The following is a 15,827-nucleotide window of genomic DNA, read 5'->3' as shown; positions in this document are numbered from 1 at the left end:
AAGCACAGGGAGTGCCCTGCCTCTGCGGGAAGCCCAAGTGCTGTATGGCTCAGCAAGTCAGTCTGGAGTCATTCAGATTCATCCTGGTAATTGAGGCTGTCTCCAGAGAGCCCTAACGTGGCCCCAGAGCCCTCCTGCTGCAGAGCCAGGTGATTTCTGCACTCCCTGAACCACAGAAGAGGGATGGAGGGATGTTTTCTTAAGGGGAACCATGGTTCGAGCTGTCTGGCACATTGAGTTAGTAGGGAGAAAAGTGATGTCCCTCTTGGCAAGCCTTCTCCTGGGCTGGTGAGCTGTGAGGAGTCAATGCACATATGTACACAAGCTAAAGGGACCTGGGAGAAGTTGCAACAGTGCCCAGTTCACTGGCTCCCCTTCATCTGCCTGATCGGCGCTGCTGCCCAGGCAGCCTCGTGTGTGGGATCATCCTTCCTGAGCGAGGATTCCCAGTGGACGCAGATGTCCCATGCCTGCACAGCAGTCGCTGGCAGTGCTCCCATCAGCCATCCAGGCCTTCAGGATGTTGAGCACCTTCCCTGCTCCTGGAAGCTACTCGCACCCTTACAGGCCCTGCTTCTCTGGCTCATCATCATGGGCTCTCCTACGAGCAAACCATGTGCTGCTTGAACTACCCCCAACCTGCACTGCAGTGCAGAAACTAGCAGACTGGGAGGAAGATGCTTCAGCTGGTAAAGCCCATTTTCCTGGGCACACGTGTAAGAATGCACGTCCTGATACAACCACTCAGGTTAAATAAGCCTCCCATTGCTTGTTCAGCTGTATCAGTAAAGAGCATGTGTGGGCAGCGGGCCTTCACCTAATCCGGGGGCCACACAGGGTCAGGGCAGCGATCGCTCCTTGTGTTGGAGGAAAGCTGCTCGCCGGTTCTCTGCCACTCCGGAAAATAGCTTTGCATGACCCCAAACCTCTTTATCCAACTCAGTGATGTAGAGCCATTAGTCATCGTACTGTATACACGAACAGCTGTACCAATTAGCATAATTAACACATGAGGGCCAATTAATCTCTTGATTATGCCTGCCATTCACTTATCAGAAGCTATTATGAGAAGACCAGCTTTGGTACCTCTGCCTGCTATGCAAATAAGCTGGTTATGACGCCTTCATTACTCGAGATACGATTACGCAGAGCAGATACCCATGAAATCGAATACGGACAGATTGCCAAGACATACAGGCCAGGAGCCCAGGTGGCTTCTGCAGTTAAAAGAGGGTTATGAAAGAGTCCTCTCCATTTTTGAGTCTGCCACCTTACAACATGAAACTGCTGGCGCTTAAAAGCCTGGGCTTTTGGGGATCTCTGACGCTACTGGTGTGATTCCCAGCCCAGCCGTGGTGCCAAAATGCTGCTGGTCCTTCCCAGGGTGAAGTGCATGAGCGCGGTGTTACTCAGGAGCTCCTCTGGGTGCATTAGTGACTTGTGATTGATAACCAGCAAAACCGGCTTGCTGTTTCCCATCGCTCTTGCCTTGGCAAATACGTCACCCCCATTTGGAGTTGAGAGCATGGCCTTTTCCATTAGGTCAACGCTCTCCATTTAGCTCTTCTCCTTTATGGCTGTGACGTGACTTTTTCCTGCCTCTCTGGCACAGGAGGATGTCAAGGGCCTCTGGGGTGGACACCTGGCAAGAGGGACTCCTGTGATGGCTGGCATATGGCAGGTGCCTTGCTGGTCACTGCAGAACAGCTTATGGGTAATAACACTTGAGGGAGCCTGACTGATCCCTTGGGATGCTGGTGGTCAAAACTGGCCTGTCTCACATCAGCTAAGGTAGAGGGGCATGGACATAGACACAAGGGACAAGAGCAGAGGCTCCGTGGCCAGCTGGGACTTGGGTACACAGGTAGAGAGTCCCTTGAGAGCCAGCACTGCTGGAGGACAGCTTGGACCCCTGCCGACCCTGCCTCCTCCCTTGGCACAGTCTCGCTGGGCACTGGGGATGAATATGGCCCTCTTGAAATGTGGGTGGCAAGGGTGGCATTCAGGAAGTCGGAGAGACCCGTGGCATGTGGAGACAGGGCTCTCTGCCTGGAGGAGGATGCAGCATGCTCCCCACTGCCTTCCCCAGGGCTGGGACTCCCAGATGTGGCAGGGCCTTGTGTCTGCTCTCCCACCAGTGGTGACCTTCCCTCGCATCCCTGAGCCACCATGGTAGTGGCTGCTGCTGCCAGCGTGGTTTATGGTGCTGCTCCCTCCATCCCATTAGCAAGACTAATGGTGTGACCAGACACTGACTTCATTCTGCTGCTGCTGCTGCCAGGAAGGAGGGCCAGAGGGGCCAAGCTGATGTTAACCCAAATGAGCAAGATAAAAAGATTTGGGATGGGCTGAATTGCTCGGGGGCAAGTCTCAGGTGCTGGGTCAGGGTAATCACCCTGCCTGCCTGAGGGATAGTCCCAGCTGGGCCCCGTTGCCCTGGGCTGTTCCCGGCTGCTCCAAGGGCTGGGCAGGGGTGCAGGTGGGCCAGGCTGCAGCCCCCAGGTGTGCTAGTTCTGGGCTAGGCTGGGATGCTGGGAGTGCAGGTATAAAGGCTGCTGAGCAGCAGCTTTTCCATGTGCTGGGTTTGCTGAGGTCAAGATGGGGTCTGGAGGCAGCCTGGGGATTGCTCTTTTATGCTGGGTGCTTGCTAGAGTAGTGTCTTATAGTCCCTGGGATTTCTCTCAGAGGGATTCAGGGTTTTTGAGAGTAAGAGGGGACTCTTCTTGGAGACAGCCTCATGTGCCTTCCTTTTCCCAGCCCTCCCCCTGGGCTTGGGTTGACATCTCCCAGCTCCAGGCTGCATCCCCGCTGCACCCTGTGGCTGTGCAGTGCCAGGAGGCTCAGATGGTGGTCACGGTGCACAGGGACCTCTTTGGCACGGGGCGCCTGGTGAGGGCTGCGGACTTGACCCTGGGCCCAGCTGCCTGTCAGCCTGCGGCCATGAGTGCTGTGGACAACACGGTGACCTTTGTGGCTGGACTCCACGAGTGTGGCAGCACCCTGCAGGTGAGGTGGCCTGGTGAGGAAGGGTCTGATGCTTCTCTGAAGTGATTATTGCTGGTGCTGGGAAAAGCATGGAAAGGGGGTCTCTGAGAATGTGCTGACTCACACCTCACCAGGAGAGGGCAAGGGCTGACTGCATCTAGTGTGCTGAAGCCCACCAGGAAGGGGATGTTTGCAGACCTACAACCTTATAGTCCTTGCCTACCTGATGTAGGTATTTGCTGGTGCGTGAGTCCTGGTGACTGACCACTCATGCAGCCTGTGGGGCTGTCTCCCTCCTTCTCCTCTGCTGGCATGCTAATAGAAAGCTTCATGGTGTCCTACATGTACTGGATTGGGAAATGTGGAAGATAGATGCTGTGTCTGTGGCTGATAGACCTAGGTGTCCTAGTACAGTCAGTGTTAGGCATCTGAAAGGTGCTCAGCTTCTGAGGCTGACAGGCTTGTTTCACTAATTTACCACTTCTCCCAAATGTTCCTTCCAGATGACTCCAGACTCCCTGATCTACAAAACAAGCTTGTCCTACAAGCCTACTACTACTGGCAACCTGGTCATCATAAGAACCAACCCTGCTGTGGTTCCTATTGAGTGCCATTATCCCAGGTGAGTAGATAAGGCTGTCTCTGCTCCTATGGACCTAGGATGATGGTGGCACCCTTGTTAATGCATATCTCTTTATTCAGGAAGAATAATGTGAGCAGCAATGCCATCAGGCCCACGTGGGCTCCTTTCCACTCCACTCTGTCAGCAGAGGAGAGGCTGGTGTTCTCCCTGCACCTCATGAATGGTAGGTACAACACTAGAAATCCCTATTTCCCTCTGATCACCAGTCCTGCCAGCTCTTGGCCACAGATGCTGAGGACCCAAGCAGAACTACCTTCTGGGCTGAAACTGGCTCTTGTGGAAGTGTGACATGTATGTAAGTTTGCTACTTGATTAAGAAGTCTCTTGTGTGCCATGAGGGAATTGTCTGTGGCAAGGCACCCCTTGCTTGCCATGGTGAGGTCTGAACACAGGAGGGCCATAGTTCTTCAAAAGCAACCTGTAGCCTTGAAACTGCCTTCTAGATGACTGGAGTGCGGAGAGAATCTCCGATGGATTCCAGCTGGGAGAGAGCCTGCATTTCCAAGCCGATGTCAGCTCTGGGAACCATGTCCCTCTAAGACTCTTTGTAGATGACTGTGTTGCTACCTTGACTCCAGACAGGAACTCCTCTCCCCGATATGCCTTGATTGACCTCAGTGGGTAAGGGATGGACTGCTGCCTGGATGAGGTACTGCTGTAGCTGGCTGGGAAGCTGCTGACTTCTGACTCTTGTCTAGGTGCTTGGTGGATGGGAGATCAGATGAGACCACTTCAGCCTTTGTGACCCCAAGACCAAGGCAGGAAACACTGCAGTTCATGGTTGATGCATTCAAGTTTGCAGCAGACGACAGAAACCTGGTGAGATGTGGTGTCTACCCTTCTCTCCCCCACACTTTCCAAAGTGATGCTGCTCTGCATGAACAAATATAATTCCTCCTGGGCATGCTTTTTTAATTTCCTTTCCAGATCTACATCACCTGCCACCTGAAGGTCTCCCCAGTTGACCAGCCCCCAAATCCACTAAACAAGGCCTGTTTCTTCAACAAAGCCAGCAGCCTGTGAGTAGCTGGTGTATACAGGGAGGGGGTGGAGACCAGCTTAAGAAGAGGTCTCACAGCTGATTCTGTTTCAGCTGGACTCCAGTGGAGGGTACTGGAGACATCTGCAGCTGCTGTGAGACTGGCCACTGCCACTTACATGGAGGATACTCCAGGAGAACTAACCCTCTGGCTAGATGGCCTGGGAGGCGCTTGAGAAGAGATGCGCCTTCTGGACAAGGTATGTCTCTGCATGTCTAAAGTGGACCCCAAAGGCCAGGTGACTCTCCAGGTTGGGATGACCAAAGATGCTGAAAGATCATTAGAGAAGATCTAATCTCAAGGACAAAACAAGCTCTTCTCTAATGTCCTTGGGCAAGGAACTGTCTGTATGTCCTTATCTTCAAAACTACGGTAAACCTGACTTTGAAAGGACCATACTTCTGTAAGCCCTACCTGTGGAAGGGAGTCAGTTTGAAATGCAGGCTAAGAATGAAGTACTTCCCCTAAGAACTCTTTCATGTCCCTCTCTTCTTAGATGGGTCCCCAAAGGAATTGGAGGCTGAAGTCTCAGTTGGACCACTAATAATCCTTGATCCAGCTCAGGGATTATGGAGTTCTTCAGAAGGTCTCTTGCCAGAAGGGAGGACTCCACAAGGTATGGATTTTTCTGGGTGAACATACCTTAAACTCCATTGAAGGTGACTCCAGGATGTCTAGGAGTGAAATCCTGAGGGATTCAGGACTAGATCAAAGTCAGACACTTCAGTATAATCACCAAAAGACAGTCTAGGGGACTCCTTTCCAAAGCTGCCTGCTTCTGAGTCCAGCCACTGACAGATGGTGGAAAGCCATTAAATGCCTAGTAAATGGATCTTATCTCTCCTAGGTGCTGCTGAAGGACTTTCTATGCTGGTCCAAGTTGTCATGCTTGTTGCAGCCACTGTGCTGAGCTTAACTGCCCTTGGAGTGTTCCTGGTGTGCAAAAAATGCAGCTGTCCTCCTGCAGGAGTGTCATTGTAACTCTCCTCCTGGAATAAATAGTAATATTTCTGTCTTTCCTGAGCCTGTGCTGTCCTGGGTGGGGAGCAGGGATGCCAGTCAAGCTTTACACTGGATCTGCTGCTGATGGGATGGGAGTCAGGGCTGTGCTTGGGCACCAGCCTCCAGGGAAGCAATCTCCTAGTGTGGCCTGTGACCAGCACATCCTGGTCTGCCCACCTTTGGTAGTGGACACAAGCTTGTATGAAGCAGCCACTGGACCAGCAGTGTGACCAAGGATATGAAGAGTTCTCTTCATCATATGGCAGGTTGGGGCCCACCTGCTGACTTGCCAGGCCGGTAAGTTGGCACTGAAGCCTTCAGCCCTGTGGGCTAGATCTACAGCGCAGCTCTTTGACCTGAAAGCATCTCCCAAGCCACAGTGCTTATTGCTGGAAGTGTGGGAAGCTTTCCTGCAGAGATGCTCCCCAGCTCTATTGCAGAGGCTCCCTGTTCCTTGTCAGCTTCACATGAGGCTGCAGTCCTAAATGCTGGCTGCAGGCAAGATATGGCTCTTGTTTTCAGGTGATCAAGGGAAGAGTTCATGCTGTTAACAGGCCTTTTAAAGTTAGTAATCCACTTAGTATCTGTTTGCTCCTTCTTAGCAGGAGTGATACTGGGGGACACAATAACAGCTCTGTCTGGGGCTTGTCAAAGGTATGAATCGATGTAGCCTTGGTGCAGAGGCACTGCCCTTCTGAGGGGCAGAGCAGCATCTCTGAGCCCCTGACTGGGACCATGCAGGTGCTGGCCTTCTCCTGCTGGGAGAACTGGATGACACTGGTGTGGTGCTGGAGGTAGGCAGAGGCTGAAGATGTGTGTTGCTTGTAGTTACCACCGGTTTATAACAGCTCCAGCTGTATAGAGAGCAGAGAGCAATGGCTGGATGCAAAGGTGGAGCAGATGACTTTGTAATTAAGAAAGGGGGCAAAGAAGGAAAGGTACCTGGTCTGCCTACTAGAAACAGCTCTTGTTGAAGATGACTGCAGGGCAAAGAGCTAAATGGTCATCTTTGGCTCTTGCTGTAGCAGAGGCCAAGGCTGCAGTCCTCCTCTGGAATAGACAGGTTTGGAGATGGGACTTGGGTTGTTGTCTCTCCTTGCAGCAGCCCTGCGGATTTGCCTCTGCCATGTTGGAGGGACTGTGCCATAGGACACAGTTCTCATTAATCTTAAACTGAGTCAAACACAAGATGGGCCTTAATGCATTGTTAAATCTCTCCCCTTGCTCTGTGGCTTTCTCTCCCACACAGCACAGGCTTATCCTGACATCTAGACTTAGGCTGCTAAAAGCTTTGACTTGTCTGGTGGAACTCAGAATCTGGTCTGGGGCTCTTAGGGGCTGCAATCCAAATGAGCAGAGCTTGCACATCTTGGAAGCTTGAGTAACTTGAACACTTCTGAGAAGTGTCTTGCTTGCCCTGGGATGTGTGCCATATGCAGCCCTGGGTCAGTCCCCTCTACTAGGAGCAGAAATAGCCTGAGAGCATTTGTTACTTCCAGTCCAACCTGTCCCAGAAATTCCTCACCCCATGGCTCTCCAGCCCTGTGTCTTGTGGTGCTATTTGGTGCAAAGATCTCAATTTACATTGGATCAGGTGACCAAGTCAGCTGGTTTCATGGAACATGATACCTTGTGCTCCTGGGTAAGCACAACAGTGGGAATAGACTCATCGAACCATGACTGTGCCTGGGTTGGTGCTGGTGACCCTTGTGTGCTTTGAGGAGAATCCCTGGACCTGCTGGCCCCAATGCACCGGTCTGCTCTGAATGACATTATGCCTCATGCTCTTACTTCCTACCCTTATCTGTCGAGACCTGTTGATTGTACCAGTCCTTCCTGAGCTGAGGAAACTACTTGTGGTCCCAGATAAAGAACAAAATGGGCAGAGCAGCAAGGCCAGCTTTGAGAGCTGCTGGCATTCCTCTCATTCTCAGGTGTGTGGGCATTTGCTCTTGTTAGTGACCTCTGAAGACTGCTGCTGATAAATGCATGGCCTAAACCTGGCAGTTGAATGCTGGAAATGGCACTTTTGCCCTTAAGCTCTTGGGCCATAATTCCCTAGCCATCAGGCTGCAATCTAGCTGTGCTGATCCTCCTTGCAATATACTTAAAGGCTGAATACAGCTCTATCTCTGCAAATGATCCTTTCTTAACGTCCTTATGCAACCCTTCTTGTCCTGGGATTGATCCTGTTTGCTCTGAAAAATTACTTGGCATGTGATCTCTAAAGAGTGCTAAGCAGGAATCCTTTCCCTTAAATTAGCTAGGGTTTGAAAGCCTTAGGATATGCTCAGAGGAGTTGTTTTCAGGTTCTCTCCTCCATGAACCTAGCAACAGAGCTGAAATAATCAGGTGGAATAATGAAGCAGCCACGTAAGCTTTTTGGACTGAAGTCTTCCCAGGTCAGGATTCCAGCCTTTGTTTTAAGCACAAGCTACTTCCTGAAGGTGCTGCAGAAGATTAAAATCCTCTTTCTTAATTTTACCTTGACAAGATGACATGTCCCTCAAGGCTGAGTGTGTGGCCAAGCTGTGATGCTTGGAGCAGAGTCTATAGTTCTAAAAGTTTATCTGTTCTCCTCCCAAAGGTAAGGAGAGCCAGCTGTGTCATCTGAGTGTGGAATGTAGGCTGTCCTTCTTAGGTGGTCTGGTATGTGTTGTGGCACCTGTCTTAAGATCTCCTCACTCATATATAAGGCTATTCCTCTTTTCTCTCACTCTCCTAAGAAATTCTGCTGCTAAACAGGACCTAATTCTCCTGTCACAGTAGTCATGTGATGAGTTTGCCTGAGATCTGTGCTTCTCTGGGCATCATGCCTATTGCATGAGCTCTTCTGGCTGCAAAAGAGCATAGTCCTGTGCTGGGCATGTTCTGCCTGCTCCACCACCCTCTCAAACCTATGAGGTACTTAAGAAAATCATGAAGCTTGGCTTGTATATTAACTTTTTGAAGCAAGCTATGGACTCCTGCTCTGACATCCTCTGCTTCAGGCTTTAAAGATCCAGCCAAGAACACAGGACTCCTTCTTGCCCTGTAATAGTTTTGGCATGAAATTAGGAGGGAATCTGGCAGTTTCTTGACCAGTTGCAACAAGAAACAGAACTGTTCCTTTGGTATGGTGCAGAGCCACAATGCTCTCCAGAAACACTGCGTGCAGAGAAGCTTGAGGAGCTGCTGGGTGTTGAAAGGGATTGCTCTGAGCTGATGTGTCAAGCATGGGGCTGCATGTGTTGTTTCTTAATCTGTACATTCAGTTAAGCTATTGCTGGAAATGGCTTCCTGAATTACGCTTTTAGCTGCGGTGATGAGAATGGTGGCTCTGCTGGAGTGAAGAAAAACCTTCTTAATTAGCAAGCTGGCTGACAGTACTGAGAGCTGGAGCCTCTCTGTCTTCTGATCAGCCATGTCTGTGATGGCCAGCCTGCCACCTCAGCTGTCCTTGACATCACACATGTGAAGAGCCCAGTTTTGGGCTCAGACCTGTTGGATCTGATCCTCTTAGCACTAATACCATAGTCTGTGTTCAGGTCCTCCTTTGAGGCCTCTTCAGCTGAAGATGAGACTTATGCCAGGAATGAACATGCTCTGACTAGTCATCCCCTCATGTCAAACCCTGTTCCTAGCCAAGGAAGGGACATCAGTTACTACTGCTTATAAAATAGTGTCAGCTTCCCTTTGTGGTAGCCAGGGCTTGTACAGCTTTTAGTGGTGTTTTGATTTAACACAGCTGTTAATTCCTTACTGCTTGTTAATCCAGAAACAATTTTTTCCCCCACTTAGTCTGGGGAAAAATGTTTTCCCGGAGTAAGGGGATCAGAAAACAAACAAGAGACCCTCGTTTCTGTCCTCCTAGACAGCAAGCTGAGCTCTGACTAAAGAACAAGGTGCGTTTAAAGTACCTTCTTGCTTCATAGTCTCTGCTTGATTAATATGAGGCCTAGAGATTGCAGTGGTGAGTCTCTCTGCATCTCTCTCTCTTCCCCTAAAGAGGAGGATCTTTGTTAAGAGGCTGTGTTGCTGCAGGAGGTGGAGATGAGATACACTGAGAAATGCAGAGGCTCTGTTAGGAAGAAAACTCCTTAGCCCTGGCCTCTCTTCTGCTTCATATCTAAGAGAAGAAAGAAAAAAGAACAGGAAGGCTCTCAGGACTTGGCTAAATGAGGATGTTGCTCTGGCTTCCTTCAGGTTGGAAGATGCAGAGAAGGGAAAAGACTTGGTGGAGAAACAGCTTCCAGAAGTCCAGCCCTGAGATAATGCTCCTAAATCTGAGACCACTGTAGGCTGACCAAGGATGCAGAAGGGGTTTCACAGGTGATGGGAGGCTTTATTAGGTTAAGGGAGCAGGCAGCCCCATAGCTTGCTAGTCATGGGGTGCTCTTTTGAGATGGGCAACATTAGATACCTTCAGGGCTGCCTGGCACTGCTCTCCTATCCTCAAAGCATGGAAACCTCTTGCTGGAGCTGTGGCAGGTGATGAGTTGCTGGTGCAACTTTGTCTGACTTATAGCCATGTTAAATTGCCTGAATGTGATGGGGAAAGAGGCCAGGGCCTTGGTGCAGGACCCTTGTGCAGCTTGCTTTGCAGTGGCTGAGCTGGAGGCAGAGGGAACAGGATTGGAAGAGACTTAGTGCCATCTTCTGTGGCTGCCAGACCATCAGGAAGAGAGTTTGTAGCCAAGGGGAGCAGAGGGATGCCCTGAGGGATGAGCAGGCTGCCTGTGCTGCATGGGGACTGCAGCACCGCTTGAGAAACCTGCGGCAGGCTTGTGGAGGGTGGCTGCTGCGGCTTTCAGACCAGGCATCACTGCCTCCTTGCTTGATGGGCAGTGCTGAGTAGCACTGGTCTAGGTTGTTCCAGGCAAGCAGAGATGGGCTAGGCAGCTGGGTCATCCCTGGCTTTATTCACTGCTGGGTTGGAAAGACCTGAAAGCTGGTGAGTCTTTGCTTAGAGTTGGGGGGCCAAAGCCAGAGGCAGGAGAGACCCAGAGGCAAACTGTGGTACCTTCTTCCCTTTTCCCCTTCTGGGAGGGCCTGGGATAGTGAAATACTTCTATGCCCAGGAGAATGTCAGATTGCTTTTTCTGCAGCTCTGTATGCCCCTGGGAAGCTGGTGTCAAAGTCTGAGGGACCATAAACCAGTAGTAGGAGGAATGCCCATGGTGGTCCCAGTGCACAGTGTGTGCTGGAGGTGATGACCAACTTGCCTGTGGCTTCTCTACTTGTGAGCAACATGTCCTTCTGCAGCTCACATTGGCCTTAGACCTCAGTCCCATAACTGCTGCTTCTGGACTTTATTAGTATTCATTTCCCTTGCACACATGAGCACCTGAGTAAAGGCTTAATTAGAAAGCTGTATGTGCTGGCAGAACAATCAATTTGTAGGGATTAATAATGGGAACAAGTATGCATTACAGCTACTCACTTGTGTCTCAAGCTTGCTGTAAGTGGCATATTATATGGAGATGCTGGTGATAGGCTATAAGTGGCCTTCAAGACAATTAAAAGAAAAATAATTTACTATACAGAAGAACATCAGATACTTCTTACAGAAACTTAAGGATAAAAATGAATTTGTTGCTGTTTCATTTGGAAACTTGCACTCAAAGGACTAACTCCACGTCCTATGGAAGTGGGGAGAGTGTAAATGCCTATTTCCCTTCTGCATAGCACGAGCTCAAGCTTGTGGCTGCTCTGTCCTGTCTTCCTCTTCCTTGCTTGGCAGGTCCATCAGGCAGCAAGGGCAATTAAATATAGGTAGCATGATTAGCTAATTGAGGATGTTCTGAGAAAGTGAGCTGGGAACTTGCATTTTCTGAGAACTTGCATTAAGTCTGGGCAGATATGGAGTCCCTGCTGCCTGTGTCTTGCCTGGCTTGGTGGCTGTACAGCCTTGCCATATCCTGCTCCCAGCACACAGTGCATGGGGTAGATCTTGGACCAGTGCTTCAAGATTGCCCTGTTACTGCACATGTTGGATAGTTCTGTTTTGTGTCTTAAGCTCGCTGCAGAGAGTGCAAGTCCCAGATTGACCCTAGCTGCAGATGCCTAAATGCCCAGGGAAGTGAGTGTGAGCTTTCTGCTCTGCTGTCTCATCAAAAGGCCTGGCAGGCTGGTGATGTGTGGTGGAGATACAGCAGCAATCACAGAAAGAAAGAATGAGGGAAAGGAAGTAATGTTCAGTTCAGCTCTTCTGTAGCTTTGTGCTAGGCTCCCAAACTTGTGGCAAGACCTAATACTCTGGGAGAATGGCCCCTTGGTCTGTGCCACATGCAGGGATGCCTAGCTGGCCCCAAGGCAGAGGGCATGTTGCGTGTAACGGGGGAGAAAAACCACAGTGCTGGTCCAGTGCTGTGGCACCATGCAGAGCACCAAGAGGAAAACATATCCCCTGGTGCTGCATTACCCTGGGGACTAGATTCCATCACCTGGGGGTGGGACCCAGCATAAGGTCTCTGGGAGGCTTATTTTTGGGCAGACTGGTGGTTCTGGTAGCTCCTGAAGTCTGTCTGTCAGCCCTGCCTTTGTGTTGTCTGTCTCTTCTCCTCTCCCCTATCTCCCAGCCCCTGCTGGAAAGCTGCTTCCACTGTTGGCTTCTTGCTGGCTCCTGATCATCTCCTTTCTGCCTTCTCCCATCCCTTCCAAATCCTCCTTCGCTGCCTGGAGCAACAGCCCCCGAAGTTCAGGCTGCCTTTCCCTCTGACCACTACATACTCTTACCCACCAAGCTGAGGGCATGGAGGTCTTCTCCTGGGATCTCTTCCAGCAGCAATAACAGAACTGAGTTGGTTTCAAGGTGATTTGGCCTATCTCATGGCAGCTTTCAGGCTGTGCTGCGAGCTGGGCTCTCATCACCCTGCCGTCTCTGTCCTGCTACAGCAGACTAGACCTTCCTGCAAGGATTCACGGTCCATAAGGCAGCTTGCTTAAAAAAAAAAATCCAAACTCCACATTTAATTGAACCCCCAGCCCCTCCTGCTGGGGCAAGGGCAGCCCCCTGTGCTGTACGATGCCGCTTGCCGGGGGAGCGGGGTGTCCTACAGCAGCTGGGGGCTTGTGAAGCCCCAGCTCTGTTGCCGTAACTGGGTGCTATTTTGTTTCCCGGTCCCGTTGCCTGTAATTGGGCACTATTTCACTCGGAGAAGCCCTGGCAGCCGGTGCTTTTCCTGCAGCTGCTGGGCTATCTCACCTTCAAGTGCTCTCGGCGTGAGCCGCTTTGCAGGCCGGCATGTGCGGCTGTGCGTGGAATAGCAATCGCTGCCTGGCACAAATCACTTCTCGAGGTCGCTGAGGCCACGGTGTCATTTCATGGGTTTATTTTCCAATTTCTAGAGGAATGAGCCTTTCCTATTATCCCTGAGTTGCCTGGGTTGCAATTTAGACGCAAAACCGAATTAGATCAGAGCAGTTAAGAGAGCCAAGAGGAACCCTCCAGCCGCAGAGGGGGGCGCCTGCGAAACCCAAGGACTCCCTCAATGTTATTTATTTACTGCGTTTTCAGAGCCAAGAGCCCTGTTGCCTTAAACGCTGTATGCGTGCTGAGCGAGAGGGGCCTCCCTGCTGCAGACCAGGCTTTCAAAACCAGTGGCTGAGAGGCTTGATGCCCATGTCCAAGGGCTCCTTTCTGCTCCATCAGCCCAGCCCTGCGGCCACACGCTTGGCTTGTGCCTGTGAATAAGGTCTCTGATGTCCCAAGGGTTCTGCTTCGGCTTGAAATGCCTTCTGGGGCAAGGTGAAGGTGATCTGACCGCAGCTCACGGGCTCTAGCCACACTCTCACCCCTCCAGGTCCTTGAATCACCACCTCCTGGAGTCATGGGAATGCATGAGAAACTCAGCTTTTTTCCTTAAAAAAAAAAAAACAAAAAACCCTGCACTGAAAGAAAGCAGAGAAAAGAAGGAAAAATTATTAATTTTTTAAGGCTGCTGCACATCTGAGGTGTGTGTGGGGAGGGGACCGGGAGAGGGTGCCAGCATGTGTTTTTTCCAGCCCTGTTAACTGGGCTAGGAAAAGGAAACAACCCCTGGAAGAGATGCACAGGAGTTAAACAGCGGCGCTGCGTTGCCTCCGCCTGAGGCGCTTGGGCACGAGGACTCCAGGTTCCCGCCAAGCATTTATTTCCCAAATCGTGCCAGGCTGAGGACGTGACGCGAATTGTACCCTTCCTCCGTGCTCCGAGTCCACGTGGGTCTGTGCCCCCTTGAAGCGGGCATCAAACTTTGATGCCCACGTTTATGTATTAAACATGTGCAAACTGGCAGCTCTGTATCAGGGCTAATTTCCCAAAGACATACATTATTAATGCACTGCCTGCAGATGTCCGAGTAAATTGCTACATGATTTTTTCTTTCCGTGGCGATTAGCAAAGCAGAACATTATTCTAAGCCCTGGGACTCGTTGCTGGTGCAGTTTTTACGGGCGGTTACTTCTGCAAAGGTGTTTCCTGTGAGGTCAGGTTGTTTGGTGTAAATAATATCTGTTTTCTTGCAGGGAGGCAGGAGATGTTTTTTGGTCCATTTGAGTAGTCCCGGAGGACTCGACCTGCCAGCGCAAGGGAGTCGCTTCCCATTGCGCAGTCCTCGGGCAGCGCCGCCGTGCCCGGGCGGCTCTTGAGTCCCGTGTCGGACGTGGGCTCGCTGCTGGACTCAGAGCCGTGGGATGCGGAGGGGGAGGCCGTAAGAAAGGCGCTGGGGCGATTTTTCCTGCCTCAGCAAGCTCTGTCCGAGGTCGTGTCCTAGAAAACACGCCAGAGATTATTTGCTGTTATTCATCGCTTGTTATTTGCTGGTTTTAAAAGTCTCGGTTGCCTGATCAGGGAGTGTGAGTAATTCCCCGTGCTGGGGATGATGGTATATCATAAAGCGCTGGATGATTGCCATGGGCCTCCCGGCCCGAGCTCGCTTGCTGTGATTACTTATAAACGGAGCGGGGAAGGAGAAGCCTACCTGGCGCGGGGGCCAGCGGACGAGGCAGCGGGGAGGTCCCAGCTCACGCCCCGGCCCCAAAGTCTCCAGGTCGCTCGGGCCTCATCTGGCTGGGTGCTGAGCACCGCCGGGGTGGAGAACAGCCTCGGAGCCCCCGTTCCCAGCTGCGGTTTGGGCCGCGATTTGCTTCCTTTGCGCTCGGCTGTTCTCTGAGCCCTACAAGACGAGGGCAAAGCCCCGGATTTCTGCCTGGTGCCTGTGAATGCAGCAACCAGACCTGGAAAAGGAGACAAAGAGGAAAGCTCCTGGTGCCTCTTCGGGCTATTTATTCCCATCTGAGCGACAAAGTTGTTTCCATAAGGACCTGGATTTAATTCCCTTCTCTTGCTGTCATAAAAAATGCACTGTGGCGCAAAGGGAAGCGAAGGAGCAAAAGCCATTCGAAAACACTGCTGGTAAATTAAAGTTTTGCCTTATTTGCTGAGATAATTTAGTGTAATTTGCTGCTAATGAATTAATGCACCACTTCTTGTTCATTATAGCTTTCCTAATTTGATTGGGACTCTAAGTGCTATCTAACTTCATTACCAGCAAATATTAATGCAACAAAGCCAGTTTGGTGGAGTCCTTCGTTCCCAGGGAGCTCTGGTGCCTCTGCCGGGCTCTTGGCAGGGACAGAGCCGTCGCTCCCTGAGCCGTGGGGATGCAAAGAGCTGGGTGCCGGGCTTGCGAGGGGTGGTGCGGGCACCCTACAGCCCACAGGGGGCACCAGGGCTTGCTTTCGGGTGCCCCCCACCCCGTGCACCTAAGCTACGTGCACTGGCCAAGCCCTCATGCCTCGTCCTCTTGCCAGCTTTAGCCGGGCACTGGCATTGAGCACGGTTTTTGCTGCTTCTTTGGGAAACCGCGGGACGCCTCCAGGCACCCATAGGCTGGCCGCAGCGGGAGGGGAGCTCCTGTGCCTCATCCCGGCCCACCACGAGCGCTGGACTGGGGCGAGAGCTTTAATTAAGCGGTGGTATCGCTGCCTCTGCTCTAGGAGCTCTAATCCAGCTCTCCAGTGGATGATCTGCAGGGCTGACGGCAGGGCGGTTTGTCACAACGAGGGTGTCGGGTTAGCACCGAGCAGCAGTGACGTAATCGCCGTTAAAATACAAGGGTGAGCGGGCTCTTCGTTACGCCCGCGTTTGCTGCGGGGCCGGGTTCTGCCATAGCTGCTGGGCCGGGGTGGCGAGA

General features: G+C 51.6%; 1 protein-coding gene across 1 annotated transcript; it reads left to right on the top strand.

Annotated features, from left to right (window-relative positions):
* Window positions 1-2,598: 2,598 nt before the first annotated feature.
* On the top strand, window positions 2,599-5,598 carry LOC106484093 (zona pellucida sperm-binding protein 3-like). The gene is made up of 8 exons (XM_067305405.1): window positions 2,599-3,006; window positions 3,489-3,607; window positions 3,688-3,791; window positions 4,072-4,249; window positions 4,327-4,447; window positions 4,556-4,647; window positions 4,722-4,867; window positions 5,165-5,598. Exons 1-8 carry the CDS (start codon window positions 2,599-2,601, stop codon window positions 5,302-5,304), a joined length of 1,308 nt encoding a protein of 435 aa, XP_067161506.1. The 3' UTR covers window positions 5,305-5,598.
* Window positions 5,599-15,827: the final 10,229 nt, after the last annotated feature.

The sequence above is a fragment of the Apteryx mantelli genome, chromosome 15 (assembly GCF_036417845.1).
Source record: "Apteryx mantelli isolate bAptMan1 chromosome 15, bAptMan1.hap1, whole genome shotgun sequence".
Classification (NCBI taxonomy): Eukaryota; Metazoa; Chordata; class Aves; order Apterygiformes; family Apterygidae; genus Apteryx; species Apteryx mantelli.
Note: the sequence above shows the minus strand (reverse complement) of the source record. Positions and strands in the feature narration are given on the sequence as shown.

Excerpts from the sequence above, each read along its gene's own strand:
- LOC106484093 (XM_067305405.1), top strand. The coding sequence starts at position 2,599 with ATGGGGTCTGGAGGCAGCCTGGGGATTGCTCTTTTATGCTGGGTGCTT. Across the intron at positions 3,007-3,488 it reads AGTGTGGCAGCACCCTGCAG|ATGACTCCAGACTCCCTGAT; the intron begins GTGAGGTGGCCT and ends TGTTCCTTCCAG. Across the intron at positions 4,648-4,721 it reads TTCAACAAAGCCAGCAGCCT|CTGGACTCCAGTGGAGGGTA; the intron begins GTGAGTAGCTGG and ends ATTCTGTTTCAG.